Raw genomic sequence first — 12,533 nt, forward strand, 5'->3', positions numbered from 1 at the left:
CTGGAACATCAGCACAAACACAACTCAACTACATCATGACTCAGATATGCTACATCAACACATACAGCTCTTCTGCAGCAATACATGCACACCCCTACCTCTGTAACACACTATGTAGACACATCCACATTTTAACCTTCTTTCTAGACATGTGACCCATAACATGACATGATAAAAGTTCATCAACTGCAAGAACTGCAGCATCCTTGCACCTTTAGTGAGTGTAGGTCCTGATTGCGTCCTGGTATATATGTATCTTATTCTAGGCCCCATTTTGGTATATATATGTTCCCCATCCTGGTTTATATATCCCCCGGCCTTGTATATATATCATCCTTAGCCCATTTTGGTATATATCCCCATCCTGGTTTATATGTGCCCCATCCTGGGTGCAACCTGGTATATATGTTCCCCATCCTGATATGTATGTCACCATCTTGGGCGCATACCAGCTTGTATAGCTGTGTAGGGACCAGGCTGGTCTCTGTGCTGCATTGCTATTCAGCTTGATGTGCGCCCTCAGTCACACATTATGCTGAAGCATGCACTGGGGTCTGCAGGCCCCTGTACCCTCAGGCTCGGTCATGATCACGATCTGTGCCACCGTTACACCCCTGCTGTTGATACTACCATGATATACAGTACAGACCAAATGTTTGGACACACCTTCTCATTCAAAGAGTTTTCTTTATTTTCATGTCTCTAAAAATTGTAGATTCACATTGAAGGCATCAAAACTATGAATTAACAAATGTGGAATGAAATACTTAAAAAAAAGTGTGAAACAACAGAAAATATGTCTTATATTCTAGGTTCTTCAAAGTAGCCACCTTTTGTTTTGATTACTGCTTTGCACACTCTTGGCATTCTCTTGATGAGCTTCAAGAAGTAGTCACCAGAAATGGTTTTCATTTCACAGGTGTGCCCTGTCAGGTTTAATAAGTGGTATTTCTTGCCTTATAAATGGGGTTGGGACCATCAGTTGTGTTGTGCAGAAGTCTGGTGGATACACAGCTGATAGTCCTACTGAATAGACTGTTAGAATTTGTATTATGGCAAGGAAAAAGCAGCTAAGTAAAGAAAAACGAGTGGCCATCATTACTTTAAGAAATGAAGATCAGTCAGTCCGAAAAATTGGGAAAACTTTGAAAGTGTCCCCAAGTGCAGTGGCAAACCATCAATCGCTACAAAGAAACTGGCTCACATGAGGACTGCCCCAGGAAAGGAAGACCAAGAGTCACCTCTGCTGCGGAGGAAAAGTTTATCTGAGTCACCAGCCTCAGAAATCGCAGGTTAACAGCAGCTCAGATTAGAGACCAGGTCAATGCCACACAGAGTTCTAGCTGCAGACACATCTCTAGAACAACTGTTAAGAGGAGACTTTGTGCAGCAGGCCTTCATGGTGAAATAGCTGCTAGGAAACCACTGCTAAGGACAGGCAACAAGCAGAAAAGACTTGTTTGGGCTAAAGAACACAAGGAATGGACATTAGACCAGTGGAAATTGTGCTTTGGTCTGATGAGAACAAATTTGAGATCATTGGATCCAACCACCGTGTCTTTGTGCGACGCAGAAAAGGTGAACGGATGGACTCTAAATGCCTGGTTCCCACCGTGAAGCATGGAGGAGGAGGTGTGATGGTGTGGGGGCGCTTTGCTGGTGACACTGTTGGGGATTTATTAAAAATTGAAGGCATACTGAACCAGCATGTCTACCACAGCATCTTGCAGCGGTATGCTATTCCATCCGGTTTGCGTTTAGTTGGACCATCATTTATTTTTCAACAGGACAATGACCCCAAACACACCTCCAGGCTGTGTAAGGCCTATTTGACTAAGAAGGAGAGTGATGGGGTGCTACGCCAGATGACCTGGTCTCCACAGTCACCAGACCTGAAAGCAATCAAGATGGTTTGGGGTGAGCTGGACCGCAGAGTGAAGGCAAAAGGGCCAACAAGTGCTAAGCATCTCTGGGAACGCCTTCAAGACTGTTGGAAGACCATTTCTGGTGACTACCTCTTGAAGTTCATCAAGAGAATGCCAAGAGTGTGAAAAGCAGTAATGAAAGCAAAAGGTGGCTACTTTGAAGAACCTATAATATAATATAAGACATATTTTCAATAATTTCACACTTTTTTGTTAAGTTTTTCATTCCACATGTGTTAATTCATAGTTTTGATGTCTTCAATGTCAATCTACAATTTTCAGAGTCATGAAAAGAAAGAAAGCTCTTTGAATGAGAAGATGTATCCAAACTTTTGGTCTGTACTGTATAACTTACCTGTCTCAGGTATTTTGATTTGTTTACTTAATAGAAATTTCATAGGTTCTAGAAGGGATAAAGCTGTGTTCACAATGCTCCAGTGAGTACAGTATGTATATGTCCATGGGTTCTGTAATGTGCCTGGCTCGCTTGCGTAATTGTACCTGTATTTCAACTATATTAGAAAGCATCATCTAGTTATAGTACAATGACATATTGTAAAAGAAGTGACTTACACTGTACAGTATACATTATTTCTCCCAGCGCAAGTATTATATACATTACTAAATATAATATCTGGAAGTAGAATAGTGTTGTCCTGTGCAGTCAATAACCCTTCATAATAGTGTGATGCACGATGAACCTTATAATATGACTGCTAGTTCTATATAGTGCTGGCCGTGATGACCTCATTAGAAAAATGGTGCTGAAGCCTTTACCAAATTTGTATTTTTTTTTTTTATTTATTTTTCAACAGAGTCTTTGGAATAAATTCTTTCAGGATAAAGAACTCAGAGCGATGGTTGATCAGGATGTTAAAAGAACGTATGTATATGCTTTGTGGTTCTGATCTTTTTTGTTTAGTTCCTGGGTTCCGTATGAGAAAACTGACACTTCAGCTTGTGGTTTATTTCCGAGAGAACAGTGCGACAGCCCGAAATCAGATATGCGTGATTGACATTTCTCCTTAGCATGATTCAGTCAGCACCCCATAAAAACTACAGCGTTGGCTGAACCCGTCCATATTAGCAGGGTCGGCCAACATGAGTGTTTTTCGGGGTATTAACATGATTCTGTATGGGGATGGAACCATTTTATCAACTATCATTCTGTTCCTCATCATTGCTCGTTGGCCTGTAATTAAGCACCAAATGACGTGATATATAATTAATCGACGCTCTTTATGGTTGGGATAAAAGTGGCACATCTAATAGCACCATAATTGCATTGTTGTAGCAGTTTTTATTGGCTTTGTTAAATGTGTCTGTCCCTATACATGCCGAGGTCATCAGCGCAGATTAGATGTGTAGCGACAAACCCCAATGACCAGGGGAATGGTAACACCAAGTCTACATATAGTGACATAAAGCTGAGGCTATTAAACATGACTTGATATTGTATGAAAAATTCCAGCAATTACTCAAATAGACATGTCAGGAGGATAGGTGGTATATAACAAGAGGCAGAGAGTCTTAGGCTATGTGCACACACTGCGTTTTTTACCTGCGTTTTTGGTCCGTTTTTGCTGCAGAAATTTCTTGAGAAATTCTTGTAACTTTTCTGCAAACATTCCCCAGCAAAACCTATGGCAAAAAAAATTAGCTGTGCGCACACTGCGTTTTTTTCTTAAGAAAATTCTTTCAGTAGATTTTCTTAAGAAAAAGAATGAGCATGTCACTTCTTTTCTGCAGCTAAGTGCGTTATTTGCCATAGATAATTGGCACAATAACGCAGGGAGCAACCAGCGGTAAAAACGCACCAAAAACGCGTCAAAAACGCAGGTGCGTTTTTGGTGCGTTTTTTAATGCAGGTGCACTAATCCTTCACTCTTAAGAAATTTCTTAAGAAAAATCATTTTTCTAGTGTGAACATAGCCTTAGTATACTTGGGACATCGAGATAAAGGGAATGAAGAATACTAAAATTTGTAAGGCTATGTGCGCACGTTGCGTACAGTCACTGCAGAAATTTCAGTAGCGATCTGAAGAGCACATGTGCGCTTTAAATCGCTGCAGAAATGTCCGTAGTGAAAAAAAAAAAAAGCCGATTCCATGTGCTCTGCCTGCAGCTCCTGCCATAGACAGAGCAAGAGCTGCCGGCAAAGCGCACGGAAGAAGTGACATGTCACTTCTTAGAACGCAGCGCTTCGGCAGAAGCCGAAGCGCTGCGCTCTAAAACGCCACGTGCGCACGGCCCCTGCACAATCTCCATAGACGCATGCAGTTACGCTACGCTACAAAGCGCAGCGTAACTGCATGTATTTACGCAACGTGCGCACATAGCCTTAGTGTCAACTATCAGAATTATAAGTAGGCCAGAGGGGTTTCTTTAAGAATTTTTTGTTAATGATAGTATAGTATAGTAGTTTCACGTCTACAAAATATTTTCATGGGCGAAAGTAATATTTCCATTTATTTCCGATTACTTTCACAGCTTCACTGATAAAATTGAATCTTGCTAATCATTCATATATGAAATACTTCTTCCAGATTTCCTGAAATGCAGTTCTTCCAGCAAGAAGATGTGAGAATCATCCTCACTGACGTACTCTTCTGTTATGCAAGAGAGAATGAACATTTGCTTTATAAGCAGGTCAGACATTTACCTATAGGACGCATTGTGCTATTGATTATTGCCGTACATTATGTGCAATAGGAAACAACCATTATAGAGAATTGGCAAATATGATCACTTACCTTTTGTAAAATTGTTTTTTTTCTCTCATTATCTTGTGGTTTTTAAACTTTTACCGGTTATATCACATGTCGTGTGCGAGTGTCTAGGAGGAGCTGAATTCACTCCATATATAGCAGATGCCAGCTGTGTTATACAGCCAACAGCTGCCTGTAACTGGAGCAATCAGAGCTAGCTTCAGCCATTGCATTGTTACCCATGAGATATCTTGACATTGACCACAGTATTGACCTATATCCAACCACAGTATCTAAGTGGTTGGATATAAGGGAGCACCTATGTCACCTCCTCATGCTTCACATGGCTCCAATGGGCTGCCATGACAGCCAAAGCCTATTAAAGACTAGAGGTTCGGTTTTCGAGCCTAACAGAAAATTTTAAAATCAAGGTTCAGGGATTGGATGATTTATGTACGAGCCGCTTGCAGTGTTTGAACGGTACACACTGGGGATAACAGTAGCATGATCGGATGTAGTGTGCAACAAAAAAAAAAATTGAAAAAGCCCTGCCCACCCTCCTTGGAAGTGATCTGCTTTTGGTTGGCTATATGTGGGCGGAGACTCAAACTGCCAATCAGTGACTGGATCCAGGGTTCGAGTCCTGACCGAGCCTGTGGAGGCTCATTTGCTGAATTGTGCCTCAGTGGAACTGATCATCTCTGCTAAAGACCTCACTTGCCATGGCAGTCATGGTAGCCATCTTTTTACTCCTTTAGGCCTTGTGCGCACAGTCCTTTTTTGATGCAGATTTGGTGCAGATTGTGGCCTAGATCTGCATGCCTGTCTTTATACCAGCAATGTCAATGAGAATTCTGAAGTGCTGTGTGCTTTGCTTATTTTTTACTTGCAGATTTAGTGCAGAATATAATCTGCAGCATGCCAATTGTTGGTGAGTTTTTTCCTGCATTTTTTAGTCCTTCCACCCATTGACTTCATTGAGAAAAATGCATGGCACAAAAGCAGATGCATTTTTTTATGTATTTTTCTGCCAGAAAGTGCACATTTGATGAAGAACATTTCTGCACCAAATCTGCAACGTGTGCGCATAGCCTTAAGATGGTGCAATATGTTTTTAAATTTTAAGAGAATCGGTCACCAGATTTTTTTTCTACCCGATTTTAAACCCCACTCAAACACAGTAGACTGATGTCTGCCGAACCTAGTGTGTGTGGGGCCCCGATGGACTATTGGTCGGGGTAGATGTAAATTGTGCATGTCCAGTTCCGGCTGCCAATCCTGCCAGCCGACGAGTCAGCTAGTGGCTTTCTCATGGAGAGCACAGGAGCTTTGGTCAAACAATCTAAGATATCATCTGATAAGTGATCACCTATAACATAGTTTGTCTGACAGCCATTCAATGTGTGCGGACCGCTTACAAGCAGCATGATGTATGGGCAGGAGTCCTGATTCCAGTGGATTATTACTTAGTGGACACTTACGGGTACTTCTCACATAGCGAGATCGCTAGCAAGATCGCTGCTGAGTCACAGGTTTTGTGATGTACTAGTGACCTCATCAGCGATCTCGTTATGTGTGACACTGAGCAGTGACCTGGCCCCTGCTGTGAAATTGCTGATCATTACACACTGTTCTGGTTCATTTTTTGCTTGTTGATCTCCCACTGTGCAACATGCATTGGCGTGTTTAACTGCAGGAGAGCAACGAGCACCGACTCTGTGTAAGCAGCGTATGCTGGTAACCAGGGTGAATATGGGGTGACTAAGCAAAGCGCATTGCTTCATAACCCGATGTGTACCCTAGCTACGTATACAGGGAGCCAGCACTGGCAGCCTGTAAGCGGTGTATGCTGGTAACCAGGGTAAATATCGGGTAACCAAGCAAAGTGCTTTGCTTAGTTACCCGATATTTACCCTGGTTACCAAGCGCAGCATTGTTACACGAGCTGCTTATGGCTGGTCACTGGTGAGATCTGCCTGATTGACAGCTCACCAGCGACCATGTAGCGACGCAACAACAATCCCTGCCAAGTCGAATCGCTGGTGGGATCATTGGTGCGTCGCTACGTGTGACCCCAGCCTTACTGCCATTGATAAGATTTAATAAGACACTGTTTTATCTACTACAGCCTTGATAGTATGCTTCTGCCATGCCATCCTCTGTACCTATGAGCTCCGTCTATCTCTGTTTTCAGCCATGGTCAATGTGGCTTCTGTAAAGCATAACACTTAAACGCTGTTAACTGAAGCTGGGGATAGATGGCTGTCCTCATAATTATGCAGAAAATAAAATGAAAATTGTCTAATCAGAAAGTTAGAAACAGGTTTGAAAAAAAATGTATAGGTATTGGGTTTTAATAGGAAAAAATTAAGAGGTGTTGGGTGCCATGCCTATTGTTAATGGCTAAGGGCTATAGACCCCCGACCACTGCCATTCCCTGATAACCCGTATCATCTATAGCAAGGAGAAGTGTGATATCGTAACCCAGGGTTAAAAGCGGTTGCGCAAAACTGTTTATATTCAACAGCTATTAGAGATTTGGAGAAACATAGGGGGCCTGCTAGCAGAGACTCATTTTCAAGTTAATGCTGTTTTTTGTATTAGTTTTCGACAAAGAACATTGGGAAAAAAAACACTAAAGAACTTTGTAAAATCAAATTACGTTAACTAAGCAATAAACAAGTTTGGAAATGCATATTTCCTAGCTATGTTAACTGCGATGTGAAAACGAATCGTTAAGCCAAATAAAAATTAATGGCGAGCAATTTTTTTCCCTTATTTTTTTTCTTCTTATAAATCTCCTTGGTCGTAATTATTCAACGGTGTCCATTCCCACAGCGTTAAGTGAATGCACCCCAGGCACGTCAAGCATTGAAGTGGGAAACCGTGTATAATTTTAAACAAAGGCTGTCATTTACTGAACTAGAAAGTAATATTATTACTGGGTAAGAATTAAAACAGCTTAATTACCCCCTGCTTGGGTTTGATATCTTGAAGATGCCTTACAGAGAAATAACACCTTTCTGCATAAGGAATGAATATTTAACTTGATAACATTTAAAAGAAGAGAAAAACTTAAGTCTCCTCACAAGCTGTTAAAGCCATTACTTTGTAGTAGGTGACACCCCGTTTAACATAGACCATATTGTTAATAGTTATGGGGTTTTATTGAATTAATGAGACTCTTATCATGTAGTAGAATGTCTTGCTGTGTTAATTGAAACTGCATAGATTACATAAATGGTATTAATGAACTTTGACTGCCTGATGCTCCAGCTTTAATAAAGACTGCTTGGTGGGCTAAATGAACACAGGCATATAAAGAACAGGTTCAATTTTGCGAGCCTACAGGCTGTTGACAAACACAAAAGTTTACCTCGGTTTTCTTTTTCTTCTTTTCTTTTTCCGTTTGCAGCATTGCGCACTGCTAGAAGGAGCGCAACGTGGAAAGTTTTCTTAAAAGGAGTCTGTCGACACAAAATGACTGTTCAAACCAAGGACAGGAACTCGGTGCAGCCTTGCCATGACCAACACTTCAATGCAACTCATCACCTACTTGTTTTTCCATTAATTTCCAGTCTCCACTTTCTCTTGTAAAACCAGAGCAGTCCAAAAATGATTGGAAAACTGAGATAGATGGAAAAGAAATAGGTGGAAAGGTGCACTGATCTGTTTGATTGTGTAAAGCGTGCACCAAGTGCTTGTGCTTTGTTTGAACAGTTAAAGAGGTTATCTATAACTTTTAAATTGATGGCCGATCCTTTGGGTAAGTCATCAATGTCTGATTAGCCAGAGTCCGATATCCTGCACCCCTGCTGATCAGCTGTTCTCGGTGCTGGCAGCAGGCACCTGTAAATGCTCAGTTCCGGAGCTACCCCGCCGGGTACTTCACACCCACCTCCTATTCAAATCAACAGAAGGCGGATATGCAGTACCCGGTTGCGGCCACTATCAGTTGACAAGGTAGCTTCAGAGCTGAGCATTTCCAGCTGCCTGCTGTCACTACCGACACTGAGAATAGTTGATTTGTGGAGTGTCAGACCCCAGCCGATCAGACATTGATGACGTATCCTAAAGGTAGTGGGGAACCTCTTTATTGCTTACAGATGCCCTTTAAATACAAAAGCTAAACCTTCTACTGACTGTTTATGAACATTGATAGGTTGCTTTTTACTGACCGCTTTTTTATTTTGTACTTCTGTGAGGTGCATTAAGGTCCAAAATATGTGTATAATGCTGGCAATAGGACTATGGTGGTCAACCTCCAACATCAAGGGGGCATTACATTTATCGTACCACTCTCTGTTTGCAGTGGAGAGGTGGCTCCCTATGCTGTAGACTAGTGAGTGTGTGCATACTCCATGCAGTGATACTATGTGTAGTCAGCCATCTGCTTCAGACAAGGGGCATGAGGAAAAAAAAATCTGAATCCTTTATTTCATTAGATTCAAGTCCAACATAATGAAAAATAAATGTTTTAATTTCTTTAGCCATGAGTAGGTACCATTTAATAAAATCCATTTGTAACATGTAGGCTGACCAGGCAATTTTTTTTCTGCTTGAATATTTTTTTATCATGTTCGATTTTAACCCTATGAAATCGAGGATTCAGAAATGTTTATTGTTAAAGACGAGTGCTGGATCTTTCTTTTTACCCTAACAATATAACTACGGCACCTTGAAAAGGAATGCATACCAAATTAACTTTCCCACATTTTGTTATGTGACACCCACAAATATGAATGTATTTTATTGGGATTGTCTGTGATACACCAACACTAATTAGCAAGTGTTTGTGAAGTGTAAAAGAAATAAATGGTTTTCTAAACATTTGAAAATTCTAAATCTGAAAATTGCAGCGTGCATTTGCATTCAGCCCCCCTGAGTAATTGCATGATAGGACCAGCTTTCACTGCAATTACTGCTTCACGTCTTATGGGGTATGTCTCTACCAGCTTTGCATCTAGAGGCAGACATTTTTGCCCATTTTTGTTTGCAAAATAGCTGTACATCAGGAAGATTGGATGTAGAATGCTGGTTAACAGCAATTTTCAAGTATTGCCACAGATTCTCAATGGGATTTAGGTCTGGACTGTAACTGGGGTATTCTAACACGTAAATACACGTAAATACGCTTTGATCTAAAACATTCCTCTGGCAGTATGTTTTGGGTCGTTGTCCTGCTGGAAGGTGAAGCACAACCCAGTCTTAAGTCTTAAGCCCATAATAGGTTTTCCTTGCCTTGTATTTAGCTCCATCTACCCATAAACTTTGACCAACTTTCCTGTCCCTGCTGAAGAAAAGCCTCCCCACAACAAGATGCTGCCACCAAAATGGTTGATGGCAGGGATGGTGTTTTTAGAATAATGGGCAGTGTTAGTTTCCTGTCATACATAGCATTTTGCATCCCAAAACATTCTACTTTTGTCTCATCTTACAAAGCACCTTCTTCCACTTATTAGCTGTGTCCCCTACATGGCTTTTTGCAAACTGTAAAATGGACTTCTTATGGCTTGATTTCAGAAATGGCTTTCTTCTTGCCACCCTTTCATAAAAGCAAGATTTGAGGAATATATGACTAATATTTTTCCTGTGGACAGATTCTCCCATCTGAGGTGCGCATCTCTATTGCTCCTCCAGAGTGACCATGAACCTCTCAGTTTCTTCTTTAATTAGTGTTTTCCTTGTTTGGGATGTTAGTTTAGGTGGACAGCCATTTCTTGGTAGGTTTGCAGTTGTACCATATACGCCTTATATTTTTAGATGATGGATTGAACAGTGCTCTGGATATTCAGAGCTGTAGCTATTTTTTTTAAAACCTAACCTTCTCCATAACTTTGTCCTTGACCTGTCTGGTGTGTTTTTTGTTTTTCTTGATGCTGTTTTTGATCCCCAATATTATCAAATAAACTTCTGAAGCCTTCACAGAACAGCTGTAGTTATACTGAGAATAAATTACAGACATTGACTCAGTTTAATAATTATGTGACTTCTGGAGACAATTGGCCACTCAGGATATTATTTAGGGGTGTTGGACTACAGGAACTGAATACAAATATATATCACAATGGAAATGGATTCCTTGAACTTCTGTGTAAGCACCAGTGGTGTGTGGTAGCTGGTCATCGATGGCATAAGTGGTGTGAAGTGAACACATTTTCATGTCTATCTGAAAATGAAACTTTACAAATACTTTCTGTAATCAATGAGTAGACTATATGGCCAAAATTTTACTAATTGATAAAGGAGTTATCCTACACGATGCCAATAAAATCTCATCTACACCAGGATGTGTGCATGGTTGGCATTCTGCACCTCTTCTTGTCATTAAAATAGGACAGGTGATTGATACATGTCAATCATGCATGCATCCTAGCATGGTTGTGTAGACACAACGTCATAGGATAGGTGCACAATAACCACGGACACACTGCAGAAGAGTGTTCGCTATTATGGCTTCGAAAGAGACCCAACTCTCTATCCTCCGGGGTTATTCCCTGCATTAAATAAATAATTTAATTTCAGATAATATAATCTGCACAGAACAGCCTTGGACAGTCATCTATATTTACATGTCTATGGGTGTTTGATATCTCTTTGAACTTGAGTACTAATAATTTACTCTTTATTTTCAGGGGATGCATGAACTGTTGGCGCCTATCTTATTCATACTGCATTGTGACCACCAGGCGTTTATGCATGCTAGTGAAGCTGCACAACCTAGGTGGGTACTTCTAGACCTATAGGATGTTAGAAAGTGATCCATAGATGTTTTGTAACCTATGACTCCTACACTGGGTGGATTCATCCGTTTTTTTCTCACACCCATGGACTTGCATTGGTGAGTCTCGGCCGTTGGACGCATCCATACGCATCATGCTACAATTTTTCCCTCAGTACAAAAACAGTTGAGAAAACAATCGCAGATCAGCAGTGCCTTATTGTTGAACATTAGTGCGAGTGCAATCTGATTTTTTTTTTTTATTGAATTGCCCTCAGAATATTTATAAGAAGTGAACCCCTAAGGACAAGTAAATCTAGTAATCTGCCTTCACCCTGCCATCTCATACTTGCAGGAGTTTAGGTAGTAGGAAGGTGAAGTCTAAAGTACCGTTTTGCAGCAGGATTTTCTGTCTATCCCTCGTAAGCTCGTCTGTCTACAAATTTTGGTTTTCACAACGTTCACTGCTTCAGTTTTTATTGTGCCAAGTTACATTACTTTAGTTGTTGTAAAGAGCAATCAGATGAATTGTAAAAAATTGCAAAGTAATTTCTTGCCATGAAAATTAATTTGATCTATAAAACATCATTTCCACTGAATTTCAGTCCTGCCTTGAACCTACCTGCTGCTTTTCAGTCGCCACTGAGGAGACAGTGTTAAGGAGGACAAGGCAGCTGATTGAATTACGGAGCTGACTTAAACGGAAGCTTGTGCTTGAAGTCATTGTCTTCTTCTGATAATCATCATTACGTCTTCAGAAATAAGTGCATTCAATATTTGTTTGCATCAAAGTGGCTTTATATGCAAGGACATTGTTGCTTGTAAGATTGCCTTTAAATCAACAACTTATCACATCATCAAGAGCTTCAAAGAGTAAATCCCCCGTCACATTTATTGACTTTCCAGCGATCCCGACAACAATACGACCTGATAAGGATCACTGGTAAGTTGCTACGTGGACGGTGAGATGTCAAACAGTCAGATCTTCCCAACGATACAGCGACCGTAGCGACCTGTATAATGATCTCGGTGGTCATTGGGACCCTGAGCTCTGAGTCGTCAACGAGGTCGTTGGTAAGGCATCAAACACATCGATGCATCCTGCCCAGCAGGACCTCGACGATCAGAAATTGGTCCAGGCCATTCCAACACGACCAGCGATCTCACAGCAGGGGCCTG

General features: G+C 41.0%; 1 protein-coding gene across 2 annotated transcripts in view; it reads left to right on the forward strand.

Annotated features, from left to right (window-relative positions):
* Positions 1-12,533, forward strand: part of TBC1D5 (TBC1 domain family member 5) — an 835,136-nt gene that overhangs the window by 492,684 nt on the left and 329,919 nt on the right. For both annotated transcript variants that reach the window (XM_075316666.1, XM_075316667.1), the window contains exons 9-11: positions 2,741-2,808; positions 4,472-4,574; positions 11,269-11,357. In XM_075316666.1, the coding sequence (XP_075172781.1) occupies positions 2,741-2,808; positions 4,472-4,574; positions 11,269-11,357 (260 nt within the window). The remainder of the gene's footprint in view (positions 1-2,740; positions 2,809-4,471; positions 4,575-11,268; positions 11,358-12,533) is intronic.

Source organism: Anomaloglossus baeobatrachus, chromosome 6, assembly GCF_048569485.1.
Source record: "Anomaloglossus baeobatrachus isolate aAnoBae1 chromosome 6, aAnoBae1.hap1, whole genome shotgun sequence".
NCBI lineage: Eukaryota > Metazoa > Chordata > Amphibia > Anura > Aromobatidae > Anomaloglossus > Anomaloglossus baeobatrachus.